Source organism: Erinaceus europaeus, chromosome 1 (assembly GCF_950295315.1).
Source record: "Erinaceus europaeus chromosome 1, mEriEur2.1, whole genome shotgun sequence".
Lineage (NCBI taxonomy): Eukaryota > Metazoa > Chordata > Mammalia > Eulipotyphla > Erinaceidae > Erinaceus > Erinaceus europaeus.
Genome location: NC_080162.1, coordinates 183848815 through 183870941, shown reverse-complemented (window position 1 = coordinate 183870941; position 22127 = coordinate 183848815). Strand labels below are relative to the sequence as shown.

The 22127-nt window shown below is 43.5% G+C and overlaps 1 protein-coding gene across 1 annotated transcript; it reads right to left on the bottom strand.

The window, feature by feature from the left end:
• Positions 1-5911: 5911 nt before the first annotated feature.
• Positions 5912-21112, bottom strand: PRDM14 (PR/SET domain 14). Its single transcript, XM_007527443.1, has 7 exons — positions 20425-21112; positions 19852-19905; positions 19609-19763; positions 17527-17797; positions 12586-12788; positions 8797-8898; positions 5912-6151 (listed from the first exon to the last, which is right to left on the bottom strand). Exons 1-7 carry the CDS (start codon positions 21110-21112, stop codon positions 5912-5914), a joined length of 1713 nt encoding a protein of 570 aa, XP_007527505.1.
• Positions 21113-22127: the final 1015 nt, after the last annotated feature.

The window sequence follows — 22127 nt, the reverse complement described above, 5'->3', positions numbered from 1 at the left end:
CTGCTTCACTGCTTGTGAAGTGTCCCCCATGCAAATAGGGAGCAAGACCCCCAAACCAGGATCTTTGCGGGTCTTTGTTGTAGTATTTGCACTTAACCAGGTGCACCACTGCATGACCCCTAAATATTGAGTAATTTTGTCATGTCCAAATGAGATCTACCAATTGCAGATGGTCAAAAATATGTTTGTGACTTTAATACTTGCAGGCCTAACTTGCCCTGCACTATCTGGGCACAAACTAAGCCATGACACTATGGCCATAATACTATCGCTCGCTCTTCTCACTCCCTCCCACAGAGGATCCAAGCATCTGTCTACTCTGATAGCTTTGCTCATTGCAGCTGCCAATCCCCAAGGGCCCATTAAAATCTCCATCAGTATCATGGGGGTCACTTCCACTTTGAGCCTAGTTATTTTTCCAGGGCTCAGATGCGCGTGCGTGTGCGTGCGTGTGTGTATTCTAATGAGGGAACAGATACTTTCCTACTTCAACTACAGACTTACATAGGAAAATAAATAAAAGCAAAGAAACTACCTCATGAGAGGGTCTCTAAATTCATCAGCCTAGTACCTGCAGAGCACATTTCCAACAGTAAAATGATGAAATAGTTCAGTATTAATTATACCCAGGAAGAGCACAATTTTGCCTGCAGTCCTAATTCTCATTGTTTCTAATGAACAGCTCTGCGCTTTTTGTCAAGTCACTTCACCTGGCTATAGTTTTACTCACTACCTCGTTGCAGGGACTAGAATATGAATCAATGAAATTGGAATTATTGTCTCCTATTTGCCTTGATTCACCTGTCAAGAGGAAAGTAGATTTACTAAGTATCATCCAGAATGCAAGTCATCTTATTTTATTTAATTCATGTAATACCCTACAAATTAAGCACTGCATTTTTCTTTTCTCCAGGGTTATCACTGGGGCTTGGTGCCTGCATTACGAATCCACTGCTCCTGGAGGCCATTTTTTCCCTTTTGTTGATCTTGTTATTATTGTTGTTGTCACTGCTGTCGTTGTTGGATAGAACAGAGAGAAATCAAGGGGGGGGGGGGGAGACCGAGAAGGGGAGAGACCTGCAGACCTGCTTCACCACTTGTGAAGCGACCCTCCTGCAGAAGGGGAGCCGGTGGCTCGAACTGGGATCTTTATTCCAGTCCCTGCACTTTGTACCATGGACTCTTAATCCACTGTGCTACCACCCAGCCCTCAGCACTGCATTTTTTATGAATGAGATTGTTAATCCTCAGTAAGTAAATGCACTGCCCAATATTATACAATAAGGAAGTGGTAGAGAAACACAGCTTATCCAACTGCAAAATCAACATCTTCTAATAAGGTTCAACCATGCAACTGAATTATTAAATTAAAAAAATATATTTATTTCCTTTTGTTGCCCTTGTTGTTTTTATTTATTTATGAGAAACATAGGAGAAAGAGCCAGACATCACTCTGGTACATGTGCCGCCGGGAATTGAACTCAGGACCTCATGCTTGAGAGTCCGATGCTTTATCCACTGCACCACCTCCTGGACCACTGAATTATTAAATTTTATTCACTCTCTCTATATAAAAATATCTCTTTGTGGTGTTTTTCTTCTGGTTTGACATTCTTAAACTAATTTAAATTTTATTTTAATTCTTAAGACACAAATTATCTATCTACATATATATATATATATATGTGTGTGTGTGTGTGAAATGTATATTTTTAAGTAAACATAAGGGAATTTAAGGTATTAACTAAAGGATGAGACTATGAATTGCCTACATTTTTCTTTTTTTTTTAATTTTTTTTTTTATTTAAGAAAGGATTAATTAACAAAACCATAGGGTAGGAGGGGTACAACTCCACACAATTCCCACCGCTCAATCTCCATATCCCACCCCCTCCCCAGTAGCTTTCCCATTCTCTATCCCTCTGGGAGCATGGACCCAGGGTCACTGAGGGTTGCAGAAGGTAGAAGGTCTGGCTTCTGTAATTGCTTCCCCGCTGAACATGGGCGTTGACTGGTCGGTCCATACTCCCAGTCTGCCTCTCTCTTTCCCTAGTAGGGTGTGTCTCTGGGGAAGCGGAGCTCCAGGACACATTGGTGGGGTCTTCAATCCAGGGAAGTCTGGCTAGCATCCTGATGGCATCTGGAACCTGGTGACTGAAAAGAGAGTTAACATACAAAGCCAAACAAATTGTTGAGCAATCATGGACCCAAAGCTTGGAATAGTGGAGAGGAAGTGTTAGGGAGGGTACTCACTGCAAACTCTAGTATACTTCTGCTTGCCTACATTTTTCAAACTGCAAACTGAGATATATAATCTGATAAGTGTTATATACTTTGTGTAGGGGCCAGGCGGTGGTGCATCTAGTTAAGTGCTCACATTACAGCATTCAAGGATGCAGGTTCATGCCTCTGGTTCCCACTTGCAGGGGGAAAGTTTCACAAGTGGTGAAGCAGTACTGCAGGTGTCTCTGTCTCTTTCCCTCTCTCCCCTCCCTTTCAATTTCTGTCTCTAAACAATAATATTTTTTTTTTGCCTCCAGGTTATTGCTGGGGCTCGGTGCCTGCATTACGAATCCACTGCTCCTGGAGGCCATTTTTCCCCTTTTGTTGCCCTTGTTGTTTATCATTGTTGTAGTTATTATTGTTGTTGTTATAGCTGTTCTTGTTGTTGGATAGGACAGAGAGAAATGGAGAGACGAGGGGAAGACAGAGAGGGGGAGAGAAAGATAAGATACCTGCAGACCTACTTCACCACCTGTGAAGCGAATCCCCTGCAAGTGGGGAGCAGGGGGCTTGAACCGGGATCCCTACACTGGTCCTTGAGCTTTGTGCTATGCGCACTTAACCTACTGTGCTACCGCCCAGCCCCCCCAAAATATTTTTTTAAAAACTGTGTAAATAGAGGGGGTCGGGCGGTGGCGCAGTGGGTTAAGCGCATGTGGCGCAAAGCGCAGGAACCGGTGTAAGGATCCCGGTTCGAGCCCCCGGCTCCCCACCTGCAGGGGAGTCGCTTCACAGGCGGTGAAGCAGGTCTGCAGGTGTCTTATCTTTCTCTCCCCTTCTCTGTCTTCCCCTCCTCTCTCCATTTCTCTCTGTCCTATCCAACAACGAATTGCGTCAACAAGGGCAATAATAATAACCACAATGAAGCTACAAGGGCAACAAAAGGGGGAAAAAAATGGCCTCCAGGAGCGGTGGATTCATGGTGCAGGCACCGAGCCCACCAATAACCCTGGAGGAGGAAAAAAAATAATAATAAAAAAAAAAAAATTAAAAAAAAAACTGTGTAAATAGGATAGATAACATGAAATAGTCTGCCAGTTTTTCCAGTTTTTGGCAGGCATGATACAATAAGATACTACTTACTATTTGGTATGTGTGCATTTTGCAATGACAGAAAAAGACCAAAGGTGTATGGGGGGTAGGGGGGTGTATCATTCTTTGCTACTTTTCTGGTTCAAAGATCTAAGTAGTGAAAACACTGCCATCACACCAGTTCCTGATGTCTTACTTTACTGTTTAATTTTAAAATAGTATTCAAACCCATAAGCAGCAAGAAATATATTTGGAACAAGCAGTACAAGAAAGGATGACTAATTACATGAGGAATCCCAATCTGTTCAAAAGACATTGTTCTGACTTAATTAACATGAATTAAGACAACAGGGCGCATTCCCATTAGGATAAATTACTCAGACCTAGTCAAAGGGAGCAAGAATTCCCTAGAGCAAAATCTGTCACTGCTTTTCCACCTGCACTACATCTGTCTTAAAGGACTCTGCTACAGCTGGGAGGCTCCCTCTGGATCAGACATCTGTTCCTCATTGAAATTTCTCCATTTGAGAAACACAGGAAGTAAGGGGAAAAAAAAAAACTTAACCAGTCAATAGAACCACGACTCTGTTAGTAGTTACGGCTGCATCCTAGTTTCAAGATTCTTTTGTGAATATTTCAATATTTGTTGTTACTTGACTTATTTGTTGGTTGCTTGACCTCTTCTAAGGGGATGACAGCTAATAGGAAAATGATTTTCTTAGTGGAACTCATAAGATTACCAGTCCATTAAGAGAATGGACTTCTTAATATTGAGACAGACTGAAGGGCAGAAAACCAAAGGATCACTCTGTCATATTTCGAAGTCTAATGCTCTACCCACTGTACCACCTTCCAGGCTACAAGAGAAGAAGAACTTGAGAATCAGGTCACTTGACTTTTCTATGCCACTTCTTTTTCTCAGTCTTGACGTCCTTATCTGTGAAGTGCCAAGCTCAGTAGCATCATCTCACACCTGTTAAACTTAGTGATTGCTGGCAATTACATGAGATGAGTCTGCTATCTCCCCATGTACTAGAATAAGACATCGTGCCAGTTTAAAACTTAAATGTGTATACAATCAGAAACAAGGTTTTAAAAATTAAGCAATATAAATGCATTTATTGCTTAGCCTATTGAAATTTGTTGGTCTTGGTTCAATCATAATTTTTTGCTCCCAGTTGGTAATGGTCACAGATGTCGGGATGCATAAATAACTTCCACATGTTTCAGGTAAACTGTGTTTGGAGCTCAACAAATTATTAACATATATTTGTCATGGTTGGGAGGGGTAGGAATAAAGGATTAACAATGAAATAAAGGGGCTGGGTAAACAGCATAATGGTTACGCAAAAGACTTTCACGCCTGAGGCTCCAAGTCTCAGGTTCAATCCCCAGCACCACCATAAACTGAGCAGTGCTCTGGTTGCTCCCTGTGTATCTTTCTTTGTCTGTCATTAAAAAATAAATAATTTTTTAAAAAAAGGATTGTTTTTTTAAAAATGAAATGAAGGAAGGTTATTAATTCATGTCTGAACACTTAGTTACAATACCAATGAAGCTTTAGCTTCAATGAATCTCTCCACAGCCCCCCTGCTCCCCCTCCCCACCCCCCCTTGGAACTGGCCCTTGGAGGATGGATTTCACTGCTTGGAGCCACTTTTTCATTTCAACAGAAGCACCAAGCCACCATGGGCACCATGTGGTACCATGAGCTTGAACCTGGGCTGTACACATAGTAAGGCAGATACCCTACTTGGGAACTCTCTCTCTACTCTCTTCAGTAAAGTTTTAATTTATGGGGCCGGGTGGTGGTGCACCCGGTTGATGTTACAATGTCAAGGACCTGGGCTGGAGCCCTTCAACTGCTCGAGGTGTGAAGCAGCATTGCAGGCATTTCTGTCTCTCTCCCTATCACTCCCTTCCCTCTTCATTTCTGGCTGTCTCTAGCCAATAAATAAATAAAGATAATAAAAAAGTTTTGATTTCTTATTTTTTAAATTTATTTATTTATTTAGTATAGAGGCCGTGAAAGGGAGGAGACAGACATCTGATGCACTGCTTCACCACTTGTGAAGCTTTCCTCCTGCAGGTGGGGATCAGGGGCTTGAACCTAGGTCCTTGTGAACTGTTGTGTGTACACTCAACTAGGTGTGCTACCACCCAGTCCCACTGAATAAATTTTTTTTCTTTGTACCAGAGCACTGCTCAGCTCTGGCTGACGGTGCCAGGAATTGAACCTAGGACTTTGGAGCCTCAGGCATGAGAGTCTGCTTGCATAACCATTCTGCTGTCTACTCCCACCCCTTAAATAAAGTTTTTCAATAAATTACTGTATCAAGAAATAGTGTCTGTGGTCACCACAGACACTATACAACTATGGGCTCAAGGCAAACAAAGAAAAGCTGTACATGTTCATCACTGATTTACAAAGTCAGTGAAATCTATGAAAGACAGGCCCTCCAGCAGTATTAACAGTCAGTTTTCAGCTAACTGGTTAGTTTCTCATCCTAATATATAGCTGTCATGTGTTCATATAAGACCACCTGTAAACAAGAAAAATCAAGTTGGAATCTGATTTCTCATTTTCACACGGTCCTCAAACTTTCGGAGCTGTTACGCAGTCCTCATGTGACTTCCTGTGGGAGAACACTTCATCGGGAAAGGTTTTCCCACAGATGCTGCAGTAACAGTCCTCGTCCTCCTTGTGAGAGCGTCGGACATGGCTGTCATGAGCAGCATGAGATGCAAAAGATTTACCACAGTGCTTGCATTTGAAAGGTTTCTCCCCAGAGTGTTGCCTGATGTGTGTGCGGAGAATACTGGAGGCAGTGAACTTCTGTGAAGAACAGAAAGCAGAAGAAAAAGTAAACTTCTGTCCTATCTTGAATGGAATTTGAATGAATCATGTCAGGTGAGATAAGCCAAAAAGAGGACAAATACTGGGTGATCTCAGTTACAGGCAGGAAGAAAAAGCGAAAACTTCTACTAGCTGGACAAATTATTGAACAAGGGGGCCAAGGAGTGGCGAACCCAATTAAGCACACATAGTACTAAGCTCAAGGACTCCCAGCTCCCCATCTGTAGGGGGGACTCTTCACAAATGGTGAAGGAAGTCTGCAAGTGTCTTTCTCTCTCTCTCTATCTCCCTCTCTTCTGTGTTTTTCTCTGTCCTATCCAATAAAATGGGAAAAATGGCCACCAGGAACAGTGGAATCACAGTGCCCTGGAGGCAAGAAAAAAAAATTAACAAAAGCGGTTAATTTTCACTGTTAAAAATATGTCTCTTGGGAGCTGGGCGGTAGTGCAGCGGGTTAAGCGCAGATGGCACAAAGCACAAGGACTGGAGTAAGGATCCTGGTTCGAGCCCCTGGCACCCTACCTGCAGGGGAGTCGCTTCACAGGTGGTGAAGCAGGTCTGCAAGTGTCTAACTTTCTCTCCTCTTCTGTCTTCCCCTCCTCTCTCCATTTCTCTCTCTCCTATCTAACAATGACATGAATAACAACAACAACTACAAAAAACAAGGGCAACAAAAGGGGAAATAAATAAATATAAGAAAAAAATAATTCTCTCTTGTGGTCTGGGAGGTGGTGCAGTGAATAAGGCATTGGATTCTCAACCATGAGGTCCGAAGTTCAATCCCCAGCAGCACATGTACCAGAGTGATGTCTGGTTCTTTCTCTATCTCTCTCGTGAATAAATAAATTCTTTTTTTAAAAAAATTATTTTTATTTATTTGATAGAAAAGGAGAAATTGAGAGGAGAGGAGACAGAGATGGAGAGAGATACCTGCAGCCCTGCTTCATCACTCATGAAGCTTTCCCCCTGCAAGTGGGGGTCAGGGGCTTGAACCCAGGACCTTGCACACTGTAATGTGTGCGCTTAACCAGGTGTGCCACCACCTGGTGCCCCAATAAATATTCTTTAAAAAAATTAAAATGCTTCTCCAGCTATCGCTATCCAGTAAATAAAGATTTAAAAAAAAAAGAAAAAGTACTTCTTCAGTTGGTGAACCTCTTATTTTTAATACTATAGAGTATTACTGATCAATAATAGTTTTATTTGAATTAAAAATTATCTCTTTTTAATGGATGGAGATAGTCAGAAATCAAGAGGGAAGAGGGTGATAGGCAGAGAGACAAGAGAGATACTTGCAACACTGCTTCACCACTCCTGAAGCTTTCCCCCTGTGCAGGTGGGGACCGGGAGCTTGAATCCTGGTCCTTGCTCACTATAACATGTGCACTCAACCAGGTAAGCCACCACTCAGCCCCCAGTAGAGGTAGTTTTAATAAAAGGGAACATGACTTGTCATTAGGCTAGTTCTAGAGTTGCACTGGCTTTTTTTTTTTTTTTTTTTTTTTGCCTCCAGAGTTATCGCTGGGCTAGGTGCCTGCACTATGAATCCACTGCTCCTGGAAGCCATTTTTTTTCTTCCCTTTTTTTCTGTTGCCCTTGTTGCTTTTATTATTGTTGTTGTTGCTGTCATTGTTGGATAGAACAGAGAGAAATCGAGAGAGGAGGGGAAGACAAAGAGGAGAGAAAGATAGACACCTGCAGACCTGCTTCACCCATAGTGAAGCAACCCCCCTGCAGGTGCGGAACCGGGCTCCAGTCGGAATCCTTGCACTAGTCCTTGTGCGTTATGCCATGTGCACTTAACCCTTAACCCGCTGCGCTACTGCCCGGCTCCCTCACTGGCTATTATTAATAGAGACTCTTCTAGTTAAAAATGCTAACACTATCCCAGAGAATGTAGTCAAGGTATATAAGCAAACTTAAGATATGTGCATGTAGATAATTCCAGTGCAGATAGACCTAGGAGCACATTCTAAGATAAGCATAATGGTTACATTTAAAGAGATTTTTCACGGCCAATACACAGAAGCACCAAGTTCAACTCCCCCCACAATAAACCAGAGCCAAGCAGTGCTCTGGATACATAGATAAAAAAAAGAAGAAAAAAAAAAAAAGAGAGGGGGGTGAGGTGGAAAGGAGGGAGCGAAATATTGATCAATGTCCTTGAATAATTTATCGCCTTATTGATTTTTGTTTTCTTTTAAAGATTTAAATTGGGGAGTTGGGCAATAGCGAAGAGGGTTAAGCGCACGTGGTGCAAAGCCGAAGGACCGGCGTAAGGATCCCGGTTCCGTGTAAGGATCCCGGTTCTAGTGCCCAGCTCCCCACCTGCAGGGGAGTCGCTTCACAGGCGGTGAAGCAGCTCTGCAGGTGTCTATCTTTCTCTCTCCTTCTATCTTCCCCATCTCTTTCCATTTCTCTCTGTCCTACCCAGCAACGACAACATCAATAACAACAATAACAATAAAAAACAAGGGCAACAAAAGGGAAAATAAAAATAAAAAATTTTTTTAAAAGATTAAAATTATTTGGGGTAACTACAGAATCACATATAATTATAAGCAATAATAATAGACTCTGTGTTTCCTCCATGGTCAAGTCTTACAAAAGGAGGTTCTACTTACTTTTGTACAATATACACACTGGTAAGGTCTCTCTCCAGAGTGGACTCTTAAGTGTTTGTTTAAGCTAGAAGACTGAGAGAAACTTTTCCCACACGTAGAACACTAAAGCAGAAAAGAAAGCATAGTTGAAACCAATCTATCCTTAAAGTTCTCAACATTATTGTCTTGTGTGTTCTTAATTATTATCATTATTATTATTTCACCATTATTTTTTTTAAGCTCTGGCTTATGGTAATATAGACTGAATTTATGACTTTGGAGCCTCTCGCATGAAAGTCTTTTTGTAGAACAATTACCACTATCAATCCTCCCAGCCCACTGATTGACTGAGACAGAGGCAAAAGAAGTATGAAAGAAACCACAGGGAAGCTCTCTCCTCAATGCAGTGGGTGTCAGCTTCGAACCTGGGTCACTCACATGGCAAACCAACACACAATCTAAATGAACTATTTCACTGGCTCAGCTGATTTTTAAATTTATTTGGTAGCCTTCAGGAGAGAACCAGAGAATCACCGGCACATTCAATGCTGGAGATCAAACCCAGGACCTAATGCTTGGGAGTCCAACTCCGTGCATTCTACCACCTCCTGAACCATCATTATGGTTCTTTTTTACAAGTTATTTATCTGTTTTATTTTTATTAATTTATCTTTATTTATTTATTGGACAGAGACAGCCAGAAATCGAGTGGGAAGTGATAAGAGAGGGAGAGAGAGAAACACCTGCAGCCTTTCTTCACTTGTGAAGATTTCTCCCTGCAGGTGAGGACCTGGGACTTGAACTTGAGTCCTTGTGCTTTGTAACGTGTGCGCTCAACCAGGTGCACCCCAACCCAGCCCCAAGTTACTTATTTTTATGAGAGATTGAAGAGACTCAAAACTGCTCAGCTTAGGCATGCAGTCCCAGGGGCTAAAGCTGGGGCTACACACATGGAATTCCTGTGCTTCATGGAATCATTTTCCGCTTTTCAGCATCATAATCATCTGGGGGTGGGGACAGCAGGCTGATAAAAAGCCCGCTCATGGACTGCAGAGATAGCACACTGGTTATGCCTGAGACTCTAAGCTCCCAGGTTCAATCCCCAGCATCACCATAAGCCAGAGCTGAGCAGTGTTCTGGTAAAAAAAAAAAAAAGAGGAAAAAAAAAAAAAAGGAAGGAAGGAAGGAAGGAAAAGGCGGGGGGGGGGGGGGGGGGGGGGGGCTATATCACATAATGATTATGCAAAGAGACTCTCACACCTGAGGCTCCAAAGTCACACACTCAGTCCCCCACACCACCATAAATCAGAGCTGAGCAGTGCTCTGGTAATAAATAAACAGGGGCCAGGTGGTGGCACACCTGGATAAGCGCACACATTACAGTGTGCAAGGACCCAGGTTCAAGCCCCTGGTCAGGGGGAAAGTTTCATGGTGGTGAAGCAGGGATGCAGGTGTCTCTATCTCTGTCTCTCTATACCTCCTCCCCTCTAAATTTCTGTCTCTATCTAATCCATAAATAAAATAAATAAAAAGAAATGTTTAAAAAAATAAAATCTGGGAGTCGGGCTGTAGCGCAGCGGGTTAAGTGCAGGTGGCGCTAAGCACAAGGACCCGCATAAGGATCCTGGTTCAAGCCCTGGCTCCCCACCTGCAGGGGTGTCGCTTCACAAGCGGTGAAACAGGTCTTGCAGGTGTCTATCTCTCTCTCCTCCTCTCTGTCTTCCCCCTCCCCTCTCCATTTCTCTCTGTCCTATCCAACAACGACGACAACAATAATAACTACAACAATAAAACAACAAGGGCAACAAAAGGGAATAAATAAATAAAAATAAATATAAAAAAATAATAAAAAATAAAATAAAATCTATTAAAAAATAAATAATTCAATAGTTTAGCCAAAAAATATAGGGGCCCAGGAGGTGGTCCTGAGTTTGATCCCCAGCAAAGCATGTGCCAGAGTGATGCTCTGGTTCTCTCTCCCTTTTTCCTCATAATTTTTTTTGTCTCCAGAGTTATTACTGGGGCTCGGTGTCAGCACTTAGAATCCACTGGCCCTGGAGGCCATTTTTTCCATTATTTATTTTCTATTATCTTTATTTATTGGATAGAGACAGTCAGAAATTGAAAGGGTAGGGGAGATAAGAGGGAGAGAAACAGATAGACACTTCTTTGTCACTTGCAAAGCTTTCCCCCTGCCGGTGGGGACCAGGGGCTTGACAATGTAATATGTGCAATATATGTAATATGTACCTCAACCAGGTATGCCACTACACCAGCCCCCACTTTTTTATTGGATAGGACGGGAAGACAGAGAGCAGGAAAGACACCTACAGACCTGCTGCATCCCTAGAGAAGCAACCCCCCACCCCCCCACCCACCCCCACCCCTCGCAGGGGCAGGAGAGGGAATGTTGGAACCAGAATCCCTGCTCAGGTTCTTGAGGTTCATACTATGTGTGCTTAACCTGGTGCAGCACTGCCGACCCCCAATAAATAAATCTTTAAAACATAATTTCACTGTCTTCATATTGAAACTTTTTAGAATCATAAAAACTGCATAGTTAGGGTGGGGGAAGATAGCATGATGGTTATGCAAAGAGACTCTCATGCTTGAGGCGAAAATCCCAGGCTTAAGTCCCTTGCACCATCATAAACCAGAGCTGAGTAGTGCTCTAGTTAAGAAAACAAAAAACAGCGAAGGACCGGCTTAAGAATCTCCATATCAAGTTGGACCCTACAGGGGGGTCGCTTAACAAGGCAGTGAAGCAGGTCTGCAAGTGTCTATCTTTCTCTTCCCCTTCTGTCTTCCCCTCTTCTCTCGATTTCTCTGTCCTATCCAACAACAACAACAGCAGCAATAACAACAACAATAACTAGGGCAAGAAAAAAAAAAAAAAGGGAAAAAAGGCCTCCAGGAGCAGTGGATTCACAGTGCAGGAACCGAGCCCCAGTGATAACTCTGGAGGCAAAAAATAAATAAAATAAAATAAAGTCTTTAAAAAAACAAACAAACAGTGGTCCCAGCAGTGGTGTAGTGGATCAAGTGTTGAACTTTCTGTTTTGCTAGCTCCCAAGCCCCACACCAGCTACTCCTACTAAAGTGCTGGACTTTCAAGCATGAGGTCCCGAGTTCAATCCCCGGCAGCACATGTACCAGAGCGATGCCTGGTTCTTTCTCTCCTCCTACCCCTCTCATTAATGAATAAATAAAAATATTCAACAAACAAAAACCACAACTGCATAATTATAAAAGATTCACAATTTATAGAAGCATATTATCATGGTGATTAGATACGACCCTCCCCACCCACACCCCTATCAACTCAGGTATAAACAGGAAGAAAAAAATAACGGTAATTTTAGGATGTTGACTCAGTCTTCAGAAACGAGGGAAACTCCAACTGGGACCTGAATCTGTATGCAGCCAAGTTCTAGTCTTCCTCTAATTAGCCCAATGAAGTCTGCACTGCTCAGCCAGTCTCTTTCCTACTAAAAAATGTCAGGGTTCTTTCTCCCTCCCACCTGTCTCCAGTATAAACCAGATATTCTGTTGTCCTGGACCAACCAGGTTCAAGACCGACCTGACATAGTCTCCGTATCCAGGTAAGACGCGTAGCTCTTCCTTTCCTTCTCCCCCTGCGTGAATATACATCCTAGCACTGGGATGCCATTATGTTAGTTCCTATGAGTCCTCAGGCGCTGTACCCAGCAATTAGCACCCAAAAGACCATTCATGTAGTTCATGGGTTTAGGGAAGGAGCGTGAAAGCAGAGGATGAGAGATGAACAGGGATCATTTTCACTTTATTTACCTTGTGAGGTCGGTGCTTCTCATGAACATGAAGAATATGAATTCGGAGCCGGTCACGCTTCTCAAAGGATCGACTGCAGAGAGTACAGGGAAACTTCCTATCACCCTTATCCACACAGGGAGTGTACTTGAGGTGCTTATCTCTGTAATATTTGTAGGTGAATAATTTTCCACATCTTTCACATCTGTAACCTTCTGTAGACTCTGCCAAACACAGGGGTATAAGTGCCAGTGCATTTGTCAACTACCTTTCCTCACTTTTTTCTTCCCTTCTCTCTTTCTTTTTTAATTGAGAGAAAGGCAGAGAGAGCGAAGAGACCACAATACTATAGTTTCCTTCAATGCAGTGGAGTCTGGGCTTGAATCAAAGAAGTGCACTAGAGGATCTGGCGGTAGCGAAGCGGGTTAAGTGCACATGGCACAAAGCACAAGGACGGGCATAAGGATCCCAGTTCCAGCCCCTGGCTCCCCACCTGCAGGGGAGTCGCTTCACAGGCAGTGAAGCAGGTCTGCAGGTGTCTATCTTTCTCTCCCCCTCCTCTCTCCATTACTCTCTGTCCTATCAAACAACACCATCAATAACAACAATAGTAATAACCACAACAATGATAAAACAACAAGGGCAACAAAAGGGAGAAAAATACCCTCTAGGAGCAGTGAATTCCTGGTGCAGGCACCAAGCACCAGCAATAACCCTGGAGTTAAAAAAAAAAAAAGGCACTATCTGAGTGAGCTTCTGTCTGGTTCTCACTCTTCCTCAAAGATGGTCTCTCTCTTTCTTCCTTCCTATTTTTATTTCCAGGACTTTTTATAAACCTTTCATTACAGAAAATTCTTAGACATACACTACATCAAAATAATAGCACCAAGCTTTGATAGCAACCAACTTAGAGCCAATTTTGCTCTCATTCATTTTCCCCCACACTGGACTATTGTAGCACAAATGTGTCATATGACAAATACCTAAAAACCATAATACCATCATCATACCTAAGCAATGAACACACATAGTCTACTGTTGCTCTGTCTCTCTGATTTCTTAATCTTAATAGTGATCTATTTGTTGAAGAAGTCCTTCTTCCAGTCCAGTTTAATTAACAGTTCAACTCTCCTGTGATCAAGCACACTCCGGACTGGCACTTGTCATTATAGCTACTCTCTTTTCCCAAGCTTCTCCACTGCTATTTCACTTGTCCCACTTAGGAACCCTCTAAACTTCTAAGTACATTTCTCTACATTTTCAGCGGAAGAATCTAAAACTAGAATCTTCCTGTGTATAAAGATGGTACCTTTTGCCTCCCTTAATAACAGGGCTAACTTAAGCTAAATTTTTCACACTTATTGAGTTCTGACCAATGTGAGTGCTACGGTGATAAGTGAGAAAGGTGAATCTAGTTTTTTGGGGTTTTATGACAATGAGGAAGGGAGGCCTAAGGGGCAAGGTTAGGGAGGTTGCAGCTAGACTCTAGCAAAGAAGGTCGCAGGTCCACCTAATAGAAAGCATCCCTGCTGAGGACACTCTTGATTCCCGAGGATAAAGTAGTTTTGACTCTGACAGCATCACTAAGACCTCATTGTCTGTCTGGGGGGCGGGGGGTAGCGGGGGGAGAGAAGAGTGAGGAGTATGCATAAGGAAAAGTTTGCAGATTGAAATGTTTTTAACATATGACAGCAGGGAAGCCATCCTTTGGGAGTTCGGTTGGTGGATAACTACTTCCCAAGCTTACAGGTGGCTAACAGGTGGCTAAGGAAATAAACCATTCATTAAGTAAATAGCCAGGAAGGTAACCACCAACTCCAGGAAGATCTGTAGCTTAACTAAGTCTATCACTTTCATTGAGGTGCTAATACTCTCAGAATACCCCTGCTGGGATTGTTTTTGCTCAGAGCGGGAATCTCATTGGTCAGAAATACCTAACTTCCAGAGTAGGGAAGTCACCAGACAAGGCCAATAATCTTTACTAATTAGGGTCCAGTTGTCTACATTTCAGCCAAGGTCCTTTAAAATATTTCACTTTAACCTGTTTTGTTTTATTTTTTCCTTCCTCTCACAACTCCCAACCAAGGGGGTCCTCCAATACTGATAATGACACTTTCTGCCTCACCAAAGTTTCCAAACTCCAAGTTGTCTTTACACACCTCCAGCTCCCAAAACACACACTCCCCAGGCTTGCATACTCAAAATAACCCGCCCAATGTCCAGCTCCTTAAAGGGGAAGACTGTCACCAATCTTCTCCAAAAGCCTTTGAGAGAGTTATTTGGAGATAGTGGAGGAATTCTGATTTTTCTTTTTTATCCAATCCAAAAAACATCCTAACAGAAAACAAGTGAAGTCACTTATAATTCTCCTCAAATTTAATGTGTACACGTTTCTTTCCATACACTGTCCAAGCAAACAGCTCCCTAATAGTGCCCTAAGCATACAATAGAATTTGGCTCAGAATTAGAACAGGTAGCTGTGTAGAGTTTTTCCTCACCATTATAAGGCCTCATTATTATGACTGATACCTGAATTTCATTTTATGCTGATATCTACTTATTCTAGTGAACACTTATATTGTTTAATTTTTTTTCACTAATAAGGGTGGTGCTATAAAGTGAAATTCCTCATGAACAATGCTTTTTCTTTTGAACTATCTCCAGAGGACAAATTTCCAAGACTATTACTGAGATGTCAAGGGTCACAAGCATTTTTAACAGCTCAGCGCAAGCTGTCCACAAGATACGCAAGCTTTTTCAAAAAGATACTTCTATCTCGTGAGTCACTGAGCATGTTTTTTTTTTTTCTCAAATCCATTTTTGCTTGTATTTTAGAAGTGATCTGGACCCACCTGCAGGGGGAAGCTTCACAAGTGGTGAAGCAGGGCTGCAGGTCTCTCTCTGTCTCTCTCCCTCTCTCCCTATGCCCCCATCAATCTCTCTCTATCCAATAATAAATAAATCAAAAGATTTTAAACAGAAAAAAAAAGTGATCTGGAACATCTTAAAGAAATTATTTAAAATAAAAAACTTAACAGCTCCACTGAGTCTGTAAAATCCCTCTATCTCTATTCCCAGCTTCACCCCTACAACCATATCATCTGCAGATTAGGAGAGGAGGAAGACAGATCACTAAAATAATTCCAATATTCCTAATTATGTAGACTCTTTCAAATAACTTGGAGGAACTGCTGTTACTACAAGTGAGCAAGTTTGTGCCTTTGGAGATACTGTCTGTGAGCCTTTAGCTCCCCCATTTCATATGAACCCGAAACACCTTTCCCCAATTTAGTTGCCATGAATTCAAAAGGAGGGAGGGGGATTTCAGGCATATAAAGTTATTTCCTGCCCTTAAAGGAATTTAGCAGGAGGACGTGGATATAAATAATCACTCAGCAATGTGATGAATGTTAAGTTACATTTTCTTTTTTTTTTTTTTTAAACAAAATCCCAATAGAGTTGGTTTAAAATTTTTTTTAATCTTTATTTATTCCCTTTTGTCACCCTTGTTGTTTTATTGTAGTTATTGATGTCATCATTGCTGGATAGGATAGAGAGAAATAGAGAGAGGAGGGGAAGACAGAGACAGGGAGAGAAAGACAGACACCTGCAGACCTGCTTCACTGCCTGTGAAGTGACTCCCCTGCAGGTGGGGAGCCTAGGGCTCGAACCTGGATCCCTAGGCCGATCCACATGGGCTTAACCGGCTGCGCTACCGCCCAACTCCCCACATTTTCTTTTATCAGTAATGTAATTACATTTATGATAGTACAGTAAACAGTCTACCATGTGCTTCTACATTTTGATAGTAGTTTACATTTATCTTATCCCACCCAGAAGAGCAGTAACTCCCAAAATTTTGTATATAAAAATAATTTGGAGAACTTATTTAAAATGCAAATTCCAGAGGTTCACTTGCAGGTGGTCCAGGTGCCAGCAGCATCCGCATGCCCTGGAAGTTGGATAGAAATGCAGTTTCAACTCTGAATGAGAATCTGCATCTCCCCAAGACCCCTAGATAGTCAGCAACCACATTAAAATCTGAAAGCCTGATTTTAACTTAGTGTTTCTCAAACTTGACTGAGACCCAAACATAAATCCAGCCTGTGGCTAGCAAGCTGGCTCAGTGGGTAGAGCACAGGGCTTAGATAAGGCCCCAGGTTCCACTCCCAGCACCACATATGCCAGAACAGAGCTGTATTCTGCACTCCCGTTCTTCCATCCTCATTTGTGAAATAAATACTTTAAAAAAAATACAGCTTAGATTTGAGATTAAAATTTCAAATTTGAGGGGCACATTTCATTTGAAACAAACTTTACCAAACAATGACCACTCCTTACTTGAGATTCACGTCAGTACAGTCTACTTTATTCTGATTGTTTCTTTCCTTCACCACTAAATTGATTTCCTGCCCCATTAAGACACTGCAAAACCACCATTTGGAAAACACTGCTCTCCAGCTTTGACCATATCAGCCTGAGCAGAAATGAATAAGAAGTCGGCTCGCCTAGAGCTACACCCATTTGTTTAACTTCTTAAAAATAATACTTAGGGCAATCGGACAGTTTCGAAGGGATAGAAACTATCCTTGTTCATGCCTGAGGCTACAAAGCCCCAGGTTCAATCCCCACCCCACTCCCACCCCTGACTCCCACAAGCCAGAGCTGATTAGTGGTCTGGTAAAAACAAACAAACAAAAAAACTATCTTTGTGACTAGAAGCAGTCTCAGCAGCAGTTTTGGAAAGACCACCTGGAGGGATGCCCTTTTGAATGCTTCCCTGGTTAGAGACACCCTCTGTTTTAGTCTCCTGCACTCAGCTTGGCAGGGGTTCCATAAGCTGGCAGAAGCTGCTGGGGAAACTACAGTAAGACCTATAGGAAGGTGCCCCATTGGGAAAAGAGCTCAGTCCTTCCTTCCACTAAGAGGGTCTCATTGGATGAAGCAAAGATGTGCACTTACCTTCAGAGGGGTCAGATGCCTGCTTGCCCTGCTCTGTGACCTGGAGACTCACTGGAATGTCCAAAAACTTCTCATAGCCATCTCCATACCACACCAGGAGTTCTTGGTTCTGGTATATCTCCTTGTAGCTCTCATAAAATATCTGCCCTTGACATTGCACCACAACTAGGTTCTGCTCTTTGGGGAAACGGGCACAGTTGACATAGGACATCCAGTTTCCAGCACCTCCTTTCCCATCTATAAAGTAGCTCAGATGACCATCTTCAAAGATCTAGATGAAATAAGACATACAATCTGGAGTGCACATTTTTGTCTACCTATAAAATAAATCTAGTTATTAAAATTTATTGCCCAAATCTCATGCTTCTAGTGAATAATTACTATTATGACTACTGAATAGTTATTGACATTAACATCAGGCCTAAACAGATGAAGGTTCTCTCTACCGGTGATGTGCCTTTTGGATATTAGATTCTATTTTTATTACTTTTTTAACACTTGTCTGAAGGAGGCTTGCAGCATGGCTACTTAATTATATTACTAAGGAACCTTCATCTATTTATGGCACGTAAGAAATAGCACAGCTCATGCCAACAGAACAGAACAGGCTACGAAATGTATGCAACTTTCTTTATCAAATATCTTTTTTTTTTAAATTTTTCAATTACTACCTTTATTTGCTGGATAGAGACAGCCAGAAATTGAGAGGAAAGGGAGTGATAGAGAGGAAGAGACACTTGAAGCCCTGCTTCACACCACCACTCACAAAGTTCCCCCGCCCCGCCCTGCAGGTGGGGATTAGGGGTTCTAACCAGGATCCTTGCGCACTGTAACATGTATATTCAAACAAGTGCACCACCATCCGGCCCCAATTATCAAATTTTTATGAATATAATTTCTTTTTATTTTATTTATTTTTTCCCTTTTGTTGCCCTTGTTTTTTTATTGTTGTAGTTATTATTGTTGTTGTTATTGATGTCGTCGTTGTTGGATAGGACAGAGAGAAATGCAGAGAGGAGCGGAAGACAGAGAGGGGGAGAAGAAGATAGACACCTGCAGACCTGCTTCATCTCCTGCAGGTGAGGAGATGATCCTTGCACTTCGCTTCATGTGCGCTTAACCTGCTATGCTACCGCTCGACCCCCTATGAGTATAATTTCTAAGCAAAGGTGAAGGAGAAGAGATGACATTTAATTTGGCCACTTAAAGCCAAATCAGTCAGTTTGGCATTTTATCTCAATCTAGTATTCATGTATGATAACAGCCATAATTTTTCTCCCTTTTTAAAAAAAATATTTTATTTATTTATTCATGAAGAATGATAAGAGGAGAGAGAGAGAGAGAGAGAAAAAGAACCAGATGTCACTCTGGCACATGGGCTGCTGGAGATGGAACTCAGGACCTCATGCTTCAGAGTCCAATGCTTTATGGACTGTGCTACCTCCCAGACCACAGCCATAATTTTTCTCTGCTATCTTCAATATTTTGAAAGTATATGCAGACCTATCATTAATGTTTTCCAGTCTTAATTTCAGATTAATTTCCTAAACTATATTTCTAGAAGTATAAATTCACTTACTTTCTGACAAACAGTTGTATTAGCATCACTTACAAAGGCGTTAGTTTAAATTTTTTTCTTTTAGCTAACTGAAAGTATTACCTTTAACATATTTCCAGTAGCATTCTGTAATATTTAAAGCATTTGGGTGTGTCTATAAATATAGTACAATGTATTATTTTTTAATTTTTTAAATTATTTTAATTAGACCAGAGCACTGCTCAGCTCTCGCTTCTTGAACCATGAAGAGTGTCTCCATAACCACTGCTATCTCCCATACCCAATACAATGTATTCTTTACATGTATATTACAAGACTAATATTTTAATGTCTGGATTGAACTACCTAAACCTGCCACAAAATTAATGCTGAAGGTACTGTCTCATGGAATGAATGTCTACTTTCCCTGCCTTTTGTATTCTAATACAGTCAGCACAGAAAGCAATCCAGATTAAAACTCAAAAGAAAGTGACTCAAAGATCCCTCCAACCCATTTTTGACAAACCCACCAGAAATATGTTTACCTCCCACAGAGAATTGTCTCCATAGCTCTTGACTTCACTGATGTGGACCACTTTACCCTGAAACGGCCCAAACCGAACTCCTTTGGCAATGATATTACTGCAGAACACACCAACATGTGGGACTCCACCAAACTTGGTCTGTCTAAAGCAGAGACCTACATGAAACCCAGGGCAGAAAAGTGTATGAGAACAGTGACTACATTCACTTGATGACAGGAACCTCAAACAAACTTAAGTGCCTACCTTCTGGTAATTTCAGTGTGTCTTCATGCAGAGTTTGAGGAAGAGAGTCAAGTCCTAGGCAAAAAAAAAAAAATCAGGATTAAAATTTTAATTTTCATTAAAATGCTTCCATGGACTATTTTCCCTTTAGAATGTTAGCCACTAGCTTAAGATTGCTATTCATGCCATCTTTTCTATTTTTCTGCTTTTTATACATACAATTCCTCATTTGAAATTCAGAACAACTCTTGCAAGAATAAGCATACAATAGGCTTCATTTTGCAAATTTAAGGAACTGAAAAGATAAAACTTGATTTGACTAAGGTTAAGGTAAATGGCTGAGCTGGGTCGGGGAAAGGGGGCCCCAAGTCTGAACTGCATGAAGTTCTCCATAACATGCCTAGTACATCCTGGTAGATGGAGTCTAGCTGACAAAAATCACTGGGTGAATCACTTCTCTCCTGATTAGGGAGTTCAGCAAGTTGGTTAAGACTACACTACCAGCTAGGCTCTATTCTCTGATAGAAGAAACCCCCCACCCCCACCGCTGCTCCCCTGCATACCCAACTCTAGATAGTGTGAACTGCTTTTTACCAGAGCTGTCGGTGGGGACTCTGAGGCCAGAAATCGCATGTTTCGGGCCAGCAGGGCGCTCCAGACTGGGAATGACCCCATAAAGCACTAAATTCAAGTCCTCCTGGGTGAAGCGATAAGGATGAGAGGAATGCCCTTCTTGGTTCTGGAGTTTGGCTTCATCCTCAGACCCCTTGCTGGGAGAGTTACATAACTGCTGAGAAGAGGTCTTCTGCATCTCAAGGAGTGGGGGGCCATCCACAGGGGGCGACTGAATTAAAGTTTCTTTGTCGCTAGGATCACTGGTGCGGTCCAAGTCCTCGCGGCCGGTGCCGGTGCACTGGAGGCCGCTACTGAATAAATGTGGCACCTCCCTGGGGAGGTAGGGAGCCGGGTACCACGGAAGCAGCTTGCTGTACCAGGCCAGATCGTAGAGCGGCTCATTTGGCAGGGTCAGTTCAGGGCTCAGCAAGGGAGGCGCGGCCTGGAAGGGGAAGGGGCACAGCCCCGGGGGCGCAGGCAGCGCGGCCTCTAGGTGCCTGAAAGGTGAGAAACTTTCCTCCGCGGCGGTGAGGGCGTCCAAGTAGGGGCCAAAGGGCGAGAAGGGCAAGTAGCAGGCGGCCAATTGTTGAGGGTTGTTTTGGAGCCTCTCGGAAAGGTAGAACCCTTTGTCCTGAGGTACAGCTTCACCTAGAGGCTGCAAGGCCATCACGGACTAGAGGTCGTCGGATCTGCGTGAGGGCTGGAGGGGGGTAGAGAAAGAGAGAGGAGGGAAGGAGGGGAGGAGGGGAGGAAAGAGGGGAGGAAGGAGGGAAGGATGGGAGGAGGGGAGGAAGGGAGGAGGGGAGGAAGGAAGGAAGGAAGGAAGGAAAAGGTGTCACTGAGTGCCAGGTGTAGAAACGGCGTCCTGCCAGTCTCCCCAGCCATCTCCGTCCAGCCTCTCCGTGCTTAACCTTCTCCAGGTGGGCCTGTGCCAGAACGAATGGAGAATCTTCCCAATTCGATGGCACAAGCCCCGCCCCACAAGCAAAACAAAACAGGCGCCCTAAAAGCAGACACAACTCCCACCAAACGAAAATCAGCCCGGCCCCCGGCGGACTTCAAATTTCTGCTAAGTGTGGCCTTAGGCTTCCTTCTCCCGAACGGACCCGGGCCGGGCGGTTCCCAACACTCGCTCTCTGTGCAGCAGGGCGTCCAGCCCGGCTCCTGCGAAATCAGCTCTCCGTTCTCCCAGCCTCGCTCCTCTGGGGCCAACAGAACTCTCCCACCGGGTGGGTGGGTGGGGGCGGCCGGGGCAGGAGCCCCATCGCGAGACCCGCAGGGCCAAGCTGGGGGCGGGCACTGGGCAGCTTCAGGCGCCCAAGGGTCCCCAACAGGAAGAGGAATGGAGCGCCCGGGGCGCAGGGGCCGGGGGACAAACGCGCCCCGGGCCGGCCGGCAAGTGCTCAGAGGCTGCGGAAAGGAGCGGAAAGGCGCCACCTCGGGCTCCAGGCGAAGCCGCCCCCGCAGCGCCGGGTCTCCCACGCGCGCGGTCGCCTCTCCCGCACCCCAAATGCTCCCGGCTGCCCCAGCCAGCTCAGCCCGCAGCTCGGGGGCGCCGAGGTCGCCTTTCGGCCGCGGGCGAGGGCGCAGACCTCTGGCCAGGTGTACCGGGAGCCTCTGGGCGCCCTGGAGGCCCGCACCTCCCCGCACCCTAGAGGGCCGCGCTTTTAATGGCCACAAGT